Source organism: Mytilus galloprovincialis, chromosome 14 (genome assembly GCF_965363235.1).
Source record: "Mytilus galloprovincialis chromosome 14, xbMytGall1.hap1.1, whole genome shotgun sequence".
NCBI lineage: Eukaryota > Metazoa > Mollusca > Bivalvia > Mytilida > Mytilidae > Mytilus > Mytilus galloprovincialis.
The window spans coordinates 20,788,600-20,805,230 of record NC_134851.1 but is presented as its reverse complement, the minus strand read 5'-3'; the positions used below and the strand labels follow the sequence as shown (position 1 = coordinate 20,805,230).

The 16,631-nt window shown below is 31.9% G+C and overlaps 1 protein-coding gene across 1 annotated transcript in view; it reads right to left on the bottom strand.

Annotated features, from left to right (window-relative positions):
• Positions 1 to 8,244, bottom strand: part of LOC143059537 (innexin unc-9-like) — a 50,309-nt gene extending 42,065 nt beyond the window's left edge. Inside the window, exon 1 of the mRNA XM_076233055.1 lies at positions 8,033 to 8,244. Within this exon, the coding sequence (XP_076089170.1) occupies positions 8,033 to 8,085 (53 nt within the window). The 5' untranslated portion in view covers positions 8,086 to 8,244. The remainder of the gene's footprint in view (positions 1 to 8,032) is intronic.
• Between the last annotated feature and the right edge of the window lie 8,387 nt (positions 8,245 to 16,631).

Here is a 16,631-nt window from a genome sequence, read left to right as displayed (position 1 = left end):
ATTCACCGAGTCTATGAGTACCAAATTGTTTACGCGAAATTAATAAGCAAATACTAATGCATAAGGAAATAGTTCAATAATGTAGAAAAAGGGGATCTCTCAGCAAGTTGATATTCTTATGGTCAAGCATATAATAAATGTAGGGTATCAAAAATAAATGAATTGAATTTTGGTGAAATTTTGCATTGTAACTGATTTTGTTCATTGTTGAAGATTGTAAAATGGCCTTTTTGGCTTTTAACCATTTCATTTTAACTCTGTAATATTTGCCACTGAACACTTAGCAGAAATTTACTTAATCTCATTTATCTCAGTCCTGTTCACCCAATCCTGTCCACTTTAAACCATGCAGCATAAATGTTATAACAATCTTTCTGTTTTAAGGGTTGCAGAAAAAAAAAATGAAAATGAAAATAACACTAAACATTTTAATTTTATTCAAGCGAAATTCTTTTTCTTGATTTGCCTTCATTGGGAACGCTCGAGGCCGAATATATAAAAACCAAAATGTATAAGAACCAAACCAGTGGGAGAGCCAATTACAAAAACTGAACTTATAAAATAGTCAAATGCATCTAATGTCAACCCAACCAAAGAGCAGAAAACAGCCGAATGCCAAAAACAGGGTCTTTAACACAGCGAGAGTATCCTGCACCCGATGGCGACCTTCAGCTGGCCCCTAAGCTAAATATATACTAGTTCAATAAAAATGGACGTCAGACACAAACTCCAGAACATAAAAATGAACTGAAATTAAAATAAAAACCACAAAAGACTAACAAAGGCAAGAGATTCCTGATAAAAAATCAACAAAAATCTTGGTCAATAAACATGCATGTAAATGACAATAGAAAGTCAATAACATATTGATTAGTATAAAGTATATTATGTCTGCATTGATCATTCTCTGTATATAGTAATGCAGTTTTACGTCACACCGTGATGGATGTATGACGATGTATTCAAATTACACCATAGAATAGATAAGTCTAAGACACAAAACAGGTGAAAAGTGTTGTGTTCGGTGTTAGTTCAAATTTGATATATAAAAAGCTGTTTCAATAGAAGGCATACACTTTAATCATAAAATAAACATACTTCATTTTTTATTGAAGTAATATTTGAACATTACATACACGATTGGTTCTATTGTCAAAAATAACTTAAAAGGGGGCGGGGTATTTTTTTTTTCTAAATCATCTTTTTTCTTTTTTAGTTTATCGAATCTTTCAATCAAATCTTAACACTATAAGGGGCATCTGCTTGACCACAATATTTAGTTCTTTCATAAAATTGGGGATCATGATATGTTTTTCGAAGAAGAAAAATCCCCCTTCCTTTGAGGTTTAATGGTCGTTTCTTTATTATTTTCAATATAATATCTCATAACTAGTATGTCTGTTTCAAAGATAGCAGCACATAACGAAAGAAATATTTAAACAAATATATTGCTACCCTTGCTTCAACCAATTACTTTAAATTTAAAGAAAAAAAATATTTAATGTTTGAATTATCGGAAATAAAATTATGATTGAAAACAACGCACCGAAAGACGCAAGTCATCATGTACACTTTAATTACAGTTAATAACATTAAGATAAGTTTTGATAAACAAAAATCCTTCACGTGCATTTTGTAAATTCCACTGTCGTCTGCAACTGGAAGTCGTTATATGTTTTCTACGCGTGCCGCCACGCGCTCAGACGATAAACGATGTAATAAAACAGTTCTCGTGAAGAGCTTATGTGCAACTGAAAAAATATGAATCAATCAACTCTTATAATGATCCACACATGTCGAAAGTTGTAAAAATCAAATGTGGAGATGACAGGGATACGAAGGTTTGAATTTGTTTGATGAAACTTCGACAAGAAGCACGTGGTTTGATAAAAGACTTGTTGAAATAAGATACAGTATGGTGCATTGGCTTTTAGAATTAATTTAATAATGAACGTAAAGATTGTTTTTGTAACAAATTGAAGCTAGATGCGAGGTAATTCTTGTGTTCTTTGATGTTTTAAAAAGTTGCAGTACCTTGCAATTGTAAGGAAATGCATCCTTCCAATATAATTGACATATTACGTCATAAAATCACTTCTTGTGTCTCGTGTTACAGGACGACTAATTGATTTCGACAGGATACCTTTTCGGGGAAGGACTATTCATTTTCTTCTGTTGCTAGGAAGCCTTAGGCAAGTTTTTTTTTACCCCCCACCCCCCTTTGTATTTATTTTATGCATCGATCTTCTCCACTCAAAAACATATTTTTGTTGACTGTATTTTGCCATTCCCTTTATCCAACCCCTGTTGCCGGCCCCGTGAATGAAATTCTTTGCATTACGTCCAGTGGCAAATATTTTAACCACACTCAGACCAAACAAGAATATATTATATACCTTGAGTTGAACAAGGTTGAGGCGAAATATTATCACTTCGAATGGTATGTGTAAAAATTGAACTGCATTTAGTATTAAAAAATGACATTCTTTATCTGTCGAGTTAAAGGGAAATAAAAACACCCAACGTTGTTTACCTTTGTTTGATAATATCCAAATATATGTAATGTAACAGCAATAACTATTCACTGATATAACCTTTATATTTGAAGTAATTATAAATTAGAAAAACTCCTTCAATTTCGTTACTTGTGACAGGCGAAGTTTATGCAGTAAATGGGAGAAAATTTGAATGAGCTGAACCAGTGCTCCCCCTTTTTTTAAAAGCAAAACATTTCGGCAACAACCCCTATCACAATCTCTCTTTGATGATACTAGATCTAAAACAAGATACTGCATATCACTCAGTTTTGAATATCGAATAATGTTGAATGGACATGTATACTGGACTCGTATTCCCAGTCTGAAGTAACAATTGTATCCTGTAAACTGCAAATTTATCATATGGTGCAAGATTCCACGATTTCGTTCCATGTTGAGAAGGCTGTATGGAAATCTTTTCATTCTTTGAAAACTGGTCCGCAAGTTCTATGCAAATAACTGTGTATTTAAAAAATAGAACAGAGGAAAACAGCTATTTTGAAACCTGATACCTATTTTCTCCTTCAATGAAAGGATACATACATTTACTTTATTGATGTGTTGATTTATGTAAACAGGTGTATACAAATATAAGCTAATTAGTGAGGAAAGTAGCCATTCCATTCAAGAGTATACAAATAAAAACTATAGGCATCGATAATAAATATATCGTCTATGGTTTCAGCAAATTTATTTAGGAAAAAATTGTACAAATTTTGAATTTATTCAGAAGTTATTTTAGTAGAACGTTTCAATATATCCAGGGTAAATAAATATGAAAATCAAAATGTACCTAAAATATTTTCTTTTGACGGAATATCCGTTCATTTGTTATTAAATGTGCTTTCCATAGTTCGAAAATAGGATACAAAGAACTTCAAACTATTATAAATTTAAGATTACCAACACAATTTAAACACTTCTTTTTGTTTGTTTTTCATGTAACAATTTTCAGTTTTTTTAATTTAAATCCGGGTAAAGAAGGTCAGATAGATTAACGCTCAGATTTCATTTTAAAATATTTCAGGTAATCATAGGTGTACAATTCAAACAATGACTTGTAGCCTTTTACTAAGAAAAACATTTGAATACGATTTATGGAAAAGCGACAAATTATTTTTTCAACGAATTACATGTACATGTATCTTTGATAAGGACATATGAACGACTGAAAAGATAACATACCGACTGAATAAGACAACCTGAGCGAAAAAAAATGACAAGCTTATAAAAAATATTAGAAGCGATGTTTTATAGGTTCGGGTGGGAATGCCAAGTAGATGTACATCTTTTTAGTATTTTAGAATCATAAAGCAGTCAAACAAAGAAAATCAACAAAAAGACAAACAAAAAACTACGACATAATATGTGTTAAACATGAATATCAAACTTGACAGTATCAATGAGTACTGGCGTTTTGAAAATAAAACTGATCCTTTCCCATTTTCAAACAGAAATCCAGTCGCTGACGTTATAATATTATGTGTATGCCACTTAAGATCTGCACATGAATATTCAAGCCCATATGCATAAACAAACTTAAAAAGAAACATTCCTCCCTCAAACACTTCATATGCACACTTATTATTGTCTTGGAGTGTTTTCATGTTTTTGCAATCGATTATATAAATAAATGCACATATGCATGCAAAATCGAATTGCACAACTTAATTCAAGACGATGATATTATTTTAGATAGGACACGTTTGCCAAAACTTAAGAACCCATGTAAACATAAGAAGTACTTCAATTGATCTGATTTCAGACATGTTATGATTTTAATCTTCCATACTACTGTATATACATTCTAAATACTCCGATCTTAATGAATAAGAATATAAGGTATGAGTACCAGGGCAATGAGACAACTCGCCATCCAAATCACAATTTATATAAAAAGTCAACAATTAGACTAGGTCAAAGTACGGGCTACAACACAGAGCATTGACTCACACCGTACAGCAAGCCAAAAAAAAAAAAAAAAAAAAAGGCCCAAAATGACCAGCGTAAAACAATTCAAATCTAAATACAAAACGAGAGACACCTATGAACCACACCAATAAACGACAGCAGCTGAACAGCGGACGCCTTGGTCTGGCTTTTTGCTCTTGTTGCTTTAAGCCTTACATAATAATTGAGGTTAATTTTGTATACCCACAGTACACAGGAACCTATTTTACCTTTGTAACCTTTTCTAGATTTACATTCCAAGGAATAGAGGATCATCTAAAGGAACAAATTAAATCTCAATCAAACGGCTTAATCACGACACGTGCATGTAATTAAGCGGCATACTATAGTGTCATCCTATCACTTTGAACTTGTCTTACACGTGCACTGACAAGACGTTTTAACCAATGTACATGTGTTATTGTCAAGCATGATTTCGTTATTTTAACGATCACCAGATGCTTAAGCCATTGCAGGTAAGAAAATGTGTAGTTTATTAATTAAACATTCAATGCTTCGTTCAAAACTATTGAACACAAGCATGGATGTCTGCCGGGAACCAGCTTATAGAAATAAGAAGATGTGGTATCGTTGTCAATGAGACAGCTCTCCTTAAGAGACCAAAATGACACAGAATTTAACAACTAAAGGTCACACTACGGCCTTCAACAATGAGTAAAACCCGCTCAATTCTATAAGTTAGTTTGTTGAACATAAATATAATGCTGTAATTAAACAACAATGAGGTGGGTAAATTTAGTTGAGAGAACTATAGAAACATTGATTTGCAGATAAAATGGTCTAGTTAGAGGAAACTGGTACATAATGTGAAAGAAGATAAAATGGTCTAGTAAGAGGAAACTGGTACATAATGTGAAAGAAGATAAAATGGTCTAGTAAGAGGAAACTGGTACCGAATGTGAAAGAATATAAAATGGTCTAGTTAGAGGAAACTGGTACATAATGTGAAAGAAGATAAAATGGTCTAGTAAGAGGAAACTGGTACAGAATGTGAAAGAAGATAAAATGGTCTAGTTAGAGGAAACTGGTACCGAATGTGAAAGAATATAAAATGGTCTAGTTAGAGGAAACTGGTACATAATGTGAAAGAAGATAAAATGGTCTAGTAAGAGGAAACTGGTACAGAATGTGAAAGAAGATAAAATGGTCTAGTTAGAGGAAACTGGTACCGAATGTGAAAGAAGATAAAATGGTCTAGTTAGAGGAAACTGGTACATAATGTGAAAGAAGATAAAATGGTCTAGTAAGAGGAAACTGGTACAGAATGTGAAAGAAGATAAAATGATCTAGTAAGAGGAAACTGGTACAGAATGTGAAAGAAGATAAAATGGTCTAGTTAGAGGAAACTGGTACAGAATGTGAAAGAAGATAAAATGGTCTAGTTAGAGGAAACTGGTACAGAATGTGAAAGAAGATAAAATGGTCTAGTTAGAGGAAACTGGTACAGAATGTGAAAGAAGATAAAATGGTCTAGTAAGAGGAAACTGGTACAGAATGTGAAAGAAGAAAGGAATACTATGCCATGATCGAGGAAGCTGTTTTATTGTACTGACTCAAAAGAAGTTATTTTTTCTTTCTCAAAACGGGAACAAAAGATACAATGTACACCTATAAAGTACAAATTTATCACGGATCTAAGTATGAGATATAGATTTCTATTATGTATACAGTCGAAATGTTTATTTTGCTTCCCTGTATTATATCTTGTCATAATTTCACAACTTTTGCACGTATCAGCACAGCAATAACAGTATGATGTTTATCCAATCTGAACATTTGAATTCTTTATTACACAATCTTATGTAGATATATACACCAGATGTTCTATCATAGATCAGGAAACAATGAATGAATGTATTTCTATAAATATGTAACATGTCGGAGGTTAGATGAGGTTATAATGTGACATGTGAGTCGTGTATTGGCTGCACTAAGATAATTGTGTCCTGGAAATGGAGGAATGTACTGTAGGAACAAGATACACAATCTGTCATTTTGCATTTTTTCCTTTATTTTCGAAACACCTAAACAATAATTGTATAAGATGAAATATGTAAAAATAAGAAGATGTGGTATATATTGCAAAAAAAAAAAAAAAAGACAACTCTCCGCAAAAGACCAAATGACACACAAATAACAACTATCACCGTGTCGGAGGTTAGAGGAGGTTAGAGGAGGTTATTCTGGAACATGAAATTGAATTAGTCGTGTATCGGTTGCACTAAGAGAGTTTTGTTCTTTCGGATTGAGAAATGTAGAAGCAAATAATCTCTTAAGTTGCAGATTTCTTCAAAATTTTCAGTACAAACGTACATAGATATAGGAAGATGTGGTGTGAGTGCCAATGAGACAACTCTCCCTCCAAATAACAATTTAAAAGTAAACCATTATAGGTCTATATATGGAAACATGCTTAAATAACAACACACATATTTCAAGTTTTCAAGAATCATTCAAATCTCGTCTAATTTCTTCCCTCTTCCATTGAATGGTATAGAAAAAAACAAAACAAAAAAAAACAAAAAAAAAAAAAAAACAAAAGAAACGAAAGATACCAAAAAGAATAATCAAAACTCATAAGAGAAACAAAAAAAAAAAAAAAAAAAACATGAAAAAACTAGAAAAGACAAAAAGACAAACAAGAGTCAAACTACACACACACACATCAAAGACTGATCAAAAGAAAAGAAAGGAAGTGTGATATAAGCCACTTAATGTTACACGAACAGGATAATTTGTAACCACATACACAAATTCTCGTGTGAACTATCTCTCTTATCCATTTTTATAAAAAAAATGGTAAAGCTTCAACGTATACATTCTTTTTAATAAATAAACTGAGAAGGACTTGTACTATTTTAAGTTTTATAGATATTTTTAACGATTTCGTTTATTTTATATCTCAAAATATATCTCCGTCAATTTGTCTTTTCTCTTGTAGTAAAATTGTTTAGGTGTTCAATAAGGGGTTAAACAAACAGAACTAAAATCAATTCCGTAATACTGTTTATAGAAGTCACTTAATAAATATGTGTTTCTTTTAAATATGAACAAAACATTTTCAATAAATAACAGAAGCAAAATTCGACTAGACTATGGCGTGATCAATGCTGAATATTATGAATTTATTTTAGATATTTGTAATTTATTTTCAATAGGGTTTTTCATGTGCAGTACATTTTACATTTTTATATCAAATTAATGCGTTTTTAAGTATGTTTTTACAATAGATATTCAATATCGTTTCCAAGGCCAGTTTATCAAAATTACTGTATATACTACCTGCATTTTTGTAAACTTGAAAAATTGAATATGAGTGCTATATATTTGTACTTAACGAGTTAGTAATAAAAATCAACATTTAAACTACACATTAAAATTTGCAATGTAATTGTATATGTGTTGTTATATAGCTATAAAACTTTGCGTTAAAGAGACCATTGTTAGTAAGATTTTTAAAAAGAAAATTAAATACAACACACATAAGTTAGTTACACTTCTATATACACTCAGAAAGTACTTGCCAGTCAAAAATGGTCATATTACTGCCCGTCTCAACACACAAACCGTTCCCCATTTTGGCAGTTTAGTTTATTATCACTAACTAGTCCTTAAAACGAAAAAAAAATATAAAAAACTCAATCCATTTCAAACTTTTACTTCACTGTTTGTTTTATGTATATAATAATTCGCTAAACATGATTCTCCCGCCAGATGGCACTACCGCTTCATGGATGATTGAGCTATGTGTATTGCAATAGTTTTTTGTCTTGAGGGAATCCCACTTGTTCGGGATCATTGATCACAAAAGCAGGAATTGGCACGTATCAAAAAAGAACTAATCATTATGGTTAATATATTTAAGATATTAAATTATTGTACTTGAATAGTTTTCTTTATGAAGGTTTATATGCCGAATCTAATATATTCTTTGTTCTGATTTAAATGGCGTTTATCTTATTTAATATCTATATGTATACATACATCAAAATCAGATATGCAGGAAAAATTGTAAGGTCAAATTAAGATTATAAATTCTGTTATCTGAGGAAGACGATTGAGGTGAATTTTTAATATTTGATTATCTGTATTGATAATCAATTTAAATATTACTCAATATATTTGTTTCTGTGTCTATTCTTCCTAACTTGATATTGCCCCACATTAATGTAAACAAAACAATACTTCAAGTTTGTCAATTAAGATAAAGGAGAAATATCATGTACGAAAAAACCACGCCTTGGAAAAAGATAAAAACAAAACGAAACACACAATTAGAAATAGGGGGATTTTTTGGTAGGGGAAGAGGTTTCAGAGAAAATAAGCTGACTTGGAAACAAATCTTGCTCAAGATAAATAAAACTAAAAGTCTACAATGCAAACACATAAATGATTGTGTACCAAAGAAAAATAAATATTCTTGCATCGAAGCTACTGAAAAAATAAGAATGAAAATAAAAGTTCCGTCCACTGAAAATTCCCCTATAATCCTTCCCCATTAAATATCAAATAGTCGTCCCCCTAACACAAGAAAATAAATGTAGACTCTTTGAGTAGAGAATCAAATTCATGATGTCTTCCTATTATCATAAAAGCAATTTTAAAAGTCCTTGGAAACCATAACTATTAGGTCCTCGTCACTTATTGCGAAATTCTTGTTTGTTTTGGGTAGCTCGCTGATCTTTGACATCTTTACTTTGTTAAATGAAAGAAAGAAATATACTTCTTTACAAATCGTCTTTTGATACCTACTTTTTTTTACCATCAAAATTGAACGCGACTGTTGGTGTGAAACGCCATTATTAGCACGTTTGGCTATAGGTTGCAGTCTTGTAATTGACTGCTCCACAGGCTTACATGCTAAACAGTTGATCTTTGAACATAAAAAAATAAAAAAATGCTACATAGATTTTATGTTCATATCATGTATGTACAAATGTGAAATAGTGATTTAAACGAAAAAAAGTGGGTCTTGCCACGAAGAATAAAAAGTTACGTAACCCTAAGGTCAAAACATTTTTTTCTACTTTCTGTTTGCTTTTTTTACTAGGCCGAACCACTTCCAGTAAACATGATATCCTTCCACTTTCCTGGATTGATATCCCCAAAAAGATGCAAGATTTTTTTTCATTCTATATATATGTTTCAATTCAGCATAAACCTATAATCAAACAGAAAAAATTGAGTCCAGAGAAAAATTCAGAAAACAATGGACTATTTTGTTTCCCTCCATGTTTTGAAACTGGAGCTGTAATACAAGATCTAGACTGGTACCTATACCATGCTACTTTTTGTTAATGATCGATAGCGGCATACCTTTTTGTCTTCACGCAGGATTGAATAATTTTTGGTGTTATAACACGTCACAGACTGATCCTTAGGTTCACAAGCATTAGCCTTTCAAAAAGGGCTATAGTCGACTCTTAGCTGAGGAAAATGGAAAGTGCTCTCGCTTTGTAGATTAATTCATTTACTAGAATAGCCACGTGTTGAAGTAGTACATATCGGTTAACGTTGTTGTTTACGAAACTCCAGAAGATTCGGCTATTTATAAATAAAAGTTACCTGTGTATCAATATGCATGATTATGACCAGGAAAAATCTAATTGCTAAAATAGAGAGGACAAATCCGATACTCTACGGGATTGAAGGACATTTACTAGGTTTGGATTGTCCTAACCAATCAATAAACTTTGATTATTCACGTTTCGTAATATCTTCCAATCAGGTAGCAAGAAAAATTCACGCACTAAGTGTCCATCGTTCAATTCTTAATCTCGACTCTTAGGAGTCGATAATCAGGGCGGCTCGTTTTTGTTAAAGAAGGAAGGCGGAGCACCTACTGTTTACAAGATTGAAGAATTGCTGGTATTAAATGCTAACCTCAGTTTTTTGGGGGCTTTAATTTTTTAATGTTAACTGAGGGAGATGGAATGACTACTTGCCTACTTCAAACCAGCCTACGGCTGCCTGATTTTTTAAAAGGTATTCAAATAAGGTCATTTGAAAACTGGTCTAATATATAGTCTTTCCATATGGACTACATTTGTACATGCTGATTTATTTAGAGCCGTATTTCACATCTTCAGCTAAACTAGATGCAGTAAAAACATGTGATCGTCATTACCGGAATAGAAAACCGAATGAAATGCATAAGGGACAATATTTCCGTTTTACAACATACATTTACTATCAGCTGATGTTAAAGAATTACACGTAGTTATATATTAACATTGAATACAAGCAGTACTTAGTCTATAGTCTATAATATCAATTACGGCGAAGACATTAGTATAATTTACACAAAATAATTTTGTTTTCTAAACATTTGTGCTATTTGCAAATCTGATTTTTATTTGTTTTAAGTTATTTTTTTTATTTTTTTCTCTTTTTTTGAGGTTTTTGTTTAGGGGGTTCGTGCTGATTGTCATATTCTTTGTTTTATTCGTTGCGCCTGTCTTTTTGTCAAATAGCCCCAGAAAACATTTTGTTAAGTATATGAAGTGGAAAGTCGTGGAAAGTAACAATTGGTTTTCTATTCCTCTCCTTAGCGTGGTTGTAAATATTGATTGATCTATTACAGTTTGCTTAATTTTAAGTGATAATATTTAATACATATAGGAGAAAAAATTAACAGCGTATTTCGAAGGTTTATGTTATACCAAGTTGTCGATCGGCACGAAGGTCGGGGAAGTTGGACTATTATTGAAGCAGTTTTATATGTTGAATACGGCATAAATATTGCTCAGCGTCAGGCCATGAAGAAGTCTTTAGCGAACATAAAGCACTGACCACAATTGTGAAAACGATACATATGATTCATTTAACGTTCGGTTTCGATTTGACGTGACATGCAGGCAGAGTCAAACGGGCGCACTATAATTGTGGTAGACACTGAAAAAAAATATTAACATTTGTACTCCAATCAGATCTGGATATAATATCTAGAAATAACCCATGCTTGCTACCAGTACAAGAACTTTTAAAATGTATTTCTTAAAATATTAAACCACTTCAAGTTCCAATTTATGTTCAAATGAACTTTTTTTTATGCCAGAATTGCTTACAGATTTCTTTTAGTCGACTTAAGGCATAACAAGTGGAAAGAAACATTATTCAGACATAAAAGAGTTGTTTTATAGTTTTTGAAGAACTATTATTATATCTTATCAATCTTGTATAACAAGACTTAAGCGTTCAATAACTGCATATTTTTAAATTACTAGGAAAGTATTGCGAGCTGTATACACAATCTTAATTGTATTGTTAAAAACGTTTCTATGAATAAAAGAAATAGTGGGATATATATCAATTAGACAGTAACACAACAGTTACCACACACCCCGTAAAAAAGAGGAAAACACAAAAGATAGATAAATAAATTAATGAATACAGATATGTGATCGCAAAAATGTTACATATATATTGCAACGCATGCTTGTACTTATAGGTTACTATTAAAGTTAAAAATTAGTTGCTTACATGTTTTTCGTAGAATTAATGAGAATAAAACTAAAGTTTTCGATATACAGTTGTAGCTATGTCCTCCGTGGTTGTTTCAAGTTATAGCAAGATTAATTAGTTCTTTAATTTAGTATTTATCTTTATAAACTCTTATCAACTTTTATACATGTAACATTATTGGAAATTCACTTGACCCATTGTATCTTATATTTCGTTGCACAAGTAACTGTAAATTGATGGGGGTCTGTGTGGGGTCTTTATTTCTGTATTTTGGATTTTTTAAAGACAATTTTCTCTTTTCTTTATTTTTGTTGCCAACTGTTCCTATTTTTGATATTCTAGCACCTTAGTATTTTCTTCTTTTCTTTTATAACTTACCCCATTCTGCCCTATTCATTAGTAAGTTGGTCTGTTAATCTATTATAGTCTGTAAACCTCATTCAGACCCTCTTGCATGCTACATTACCCCCTTGACTTTGATTTACGATGCTAGTATTATACATTTGAGTTTATTTATATCTTTTTCTGTAAGACATAAAAGTTTTGTAAATTTACGATTAAAAATTATGTAATTCTTTTAAGCATTTGATTTTATTATATGATAATCTATTCAATGCAAAACAAATATCTTTAGACAATTTTAGTCTATAAATATTTATATTATCTAAGAAGAATTACCTCTGGCGATTCCCTTTCTAAACAATTGTATGTACCGCTAACAATATTTTGTAGGAGCTTCATGTTTCGGTGGGGCCGTGCGTCCGTCCTTTCCAAATAGGGTCAAAGTTTGGTTTTAAGGTAGTTTACTATGAAGTAGTACATGTAGTAACATTAAATGCATTTTAAAAAAAAATGTGTTTATGATGGTGCAAATTTTTATGTATGCCAAATTAGAGTTTGGAGCCAGATTTCACGATTGAACTCCGCTGATCTTGGAGAGTAAAAGTAAGAACTGTAGACGCATTGTGTTATATATTCTTGTATTCTATCGTTGAACCCACAGAATTGCTTCTAATTTTATAGGGATAGGGATAATGAATTCATGTACTTCTGTTTAATCTCCATATATTAGCAAATAGCGAAATATTTTTACTTGGGTTGTTTTAAAAACTAGTAAATGATCAAGTTGTTTGATTAACATTCGCTCTTTGGGGTGCGTGTGTGAGGCGTGAGGAAATATATACATACAAAGACACGTATGGTCGGAGAAAGGACTTGTTATCCGATGTCTCGTATATAAGTATAACGCTATTTGCAAGCAAATGCATTGTTTGAGCTGATTGCGAGAGGAAACTTGCTGCAAGAAAAACCTAAAACTCATTGACACATCTTTCATTTTGAATGGTTGAACTGTCTAAGCATTAGTCATGGTCCACCAACCTTATAGAAGCTACTATTGCATTTAAGAATTGAATGCTCTTTTTTGTAAATTTATTGGGGTGTAAAAGCCTTGACCGAAGTACATTTTGTATGAAGCGCTTCATACTAAAAATGTGCGCACGGTCAACGCTTTTACAACCCTATAAAGTTACAAAAAAAAAGAGCATTCAATACTTATAATTACATTTTTACCTATAGGATCATGAAAACACGCCTTTTATCAAGTTTTTATTTCATTTACCTGTGCACTTTATTGTGGGACCTCGTGTCATCATGAATAAAAAGTTGCATTGTGTAATGCAATTGATTAACGAATATCACGAGATTGCTAGTTAGCCAATCAGAATTACGTATTATAATGAAACATACATCTAATGTAATTATTTACAAATGGTATATTATAATCCTTAATATGCATGCGATATTTGCCACTGGGCGGTAAGTAAACAGAAAATCAATCAACCAATCGATACTTTGGTAATTGTCTGTCTTGCAGCCGTAATTACCTTGACCATTCGTTTTTACCAATTTGTGTTTCGACAGTGTTAAATAAATGTCAAGTGTAAGGGAGGCAATCCAATATTTTTGTTGTATGTAATTTTAAATGTATTTCTCATTTAAATTGATCTAGGATCTTATTATATGTAGCATATTTTTAAAGCTAACATTAGAGTATTTCTATAATGTGCATGCTTGATCTTAATTTCTATTAATTGCTCATGTACAGCGCGTGATTTAATACGAAAGACTCCAAAACGGGGAGCAAAATAAAAGGGTATATTGGTCCTTCTCTTGCAGGTAGCTGAGGGCAAAACAATGTTCCACCAAAATGTTATAGGCCATAATTGTTTAATACATTTTAGGAAACAAATACTACATTTTTAGTCACGTGAGAAAAAGTTTAAAAATATTGGATGAAATGTAGGAAGAAGCCTTATTTTCTGCATGTCTATAAATATCTTTGAAAGATAAGATGTCATTTTATAAAAGATTTTCCCGAAAAAAGGTCCATCTTCACTATGTTTTGTCCCGTCGCACATACCAAACAGTATCCTGTTGCCATTGTTCTCAGTTGTTTAGCTAGACTAAGATATAAAACCAGGTTTAATACTCCGTTTCCAACATAAGAAAACGCCTGTACAAAGTCAGGAATATGATTACCCATTCGATTGCTTAGTTTGAGTTTTTGATATTGCCATTTGCTTAGAAACTTTCCGTTTTGAATTTTCCTTGGAATTTCGGTATTTTTGTAATTTACTTCTTACCTCAATCAGATGAGGTCAACTTCTTGGCAATACAAATAAAAAAAAACAACCTTTCAAGTTCAGTCCTTTAAACATTAGTTATAAAAGAACAAAATAAAGAGTACGTTTTGTTATATTCACAACTTGATTTTAATACTTTAAAATATCTTATATTTAATACCGATTGAACGAGAAAAAAGAAGCTAAGTTTTATTTCAATATAAAAACATTCTACAGTGAAAATCAAAAATATCGAACTCCACGGCAAATTAAAAAAGGCGCCCAAATAACAAACTGACAAAACCAAGTGCTATCATTCAACTGAGTATGTGACACACAATTACTATATCACAGACACGCATTCCTCGAAGAAAATGGTGGAGTAAACCTGGTTTTATAGCTACATGTAGTTAAACATCCCTCTTGTATGATAATTGTTTTTAGCTGCGTTGTATTGACAAAATTGAATAACCAAATCAGTCAGACATAATACGGTAATGCGAAAATGATTAGGATCTAGCAGCCAAAATTGAGTAAATCTACACCACTCACATAAATATACAAAAAAACTAACTAAACAAATTCGAACAGACATACAGATTAATCAAACAATGACGCGAATATGCCAGATTAAAAGTTTGTAAGCCAGACGTGTTTCCGTCTACAAATTAGCTCTGTAATCTATAAAAAAAAAGTAAAAGCTGCAAGTCCGATGTTCAAAAGCCAGTGAAGACACCGATTCCTTACACAGAAAGTAATCATAAAAATAGCGCGCTATATATATATATATAGGTATGAATATCTTCTCAGTCTTACGCTGTTCTATGATAGTGGAAGATTTCAATAACACCTCACGTAGAATGTTTTAGCTTTTTCGTCCTATACTGTTAAGATAGCGAAACCTTGAGTAATAATTCAATAACATCTCACGTAGACTGTTTTAGCTTTTTCGTTTTTCGTTTTAAGATTGAGAAACCTTGAGGAATATTTTAACACCTTACGTAGAATATTCGTATCTTCCCTTGCTGACACTGTTCTATGATAAAGGGACGTTAAAGAAGAAAGAAAAAAAACACCTTACGTAGAATGTTAGTATCTTTTCCGTATCAGCCTAATCTAAGATGGCGGCCGAAACGTATGGAAGATTTGAATAACTTCTCATGTAGAAATTTTATATATTTTCCGTCTTACACTGATCTAAGATGTCGGAAACGTATGGAATATTTGAATAAATCCTCATGTAGAATTTTTATATTCATCCCATTTTCGTCTATTCTAAGAACCTTATGGAAAAACACCTCACATAGAATGCTTGTATCATGTTCGTCTTATACTGTTCTAAGAGAAGCCTCAAGGAACATTTCAATACCAGCTCACGTAGAATTGTTGTATCTTCTCCGTCATACACTGAATATAAGATAGCAGAACTGTATAAATTGTTTTCAATACGTACTCGCGTAGAATATTTGTATCTTCTCCTATTTACACTGTTCTAAGAATTAGGAACCTTATGGGAGATTTGGATAATCCTCCGTCTTATACTGTAAAACATGTTTAGAAGATTTGAATCATTCCTCACGCTAAATGTTTGTATCTTCTCCGTCCTACACTGTTCTAAGAGTGGCACATAATAGAACATTTCAATAATTCTTCACGTAGATTATTTTAAGGTAAAGTTTTTACGCTCATCTGCGAACTATTTGCAGTTTCTGCAATAATCCCTTCATTTTATACTGTTCAAGATACTGCAATCTTTGCAATCTTATTTTTGATTTCAACAACTCCTCAAGTAAACTATATTCCTGTGCAATGTCCACGCTTATATGAGCTCTCTTTATAGCTTCTGTAATGTTACCATGTCTAAAAACGAAATCAGTCTTAACCATGTAATAAACAAGCTTTTGTACGGTTGGTAAATTGTCAAAATTATTTTCCAACATTTCGATGTACAGACTGGCTTTTGGTAAGTCAATCGGTTTCTGATGTATCCTTTCAAAATACTCACCACAGTTCAGACTAAGACGTGTAATTAGGG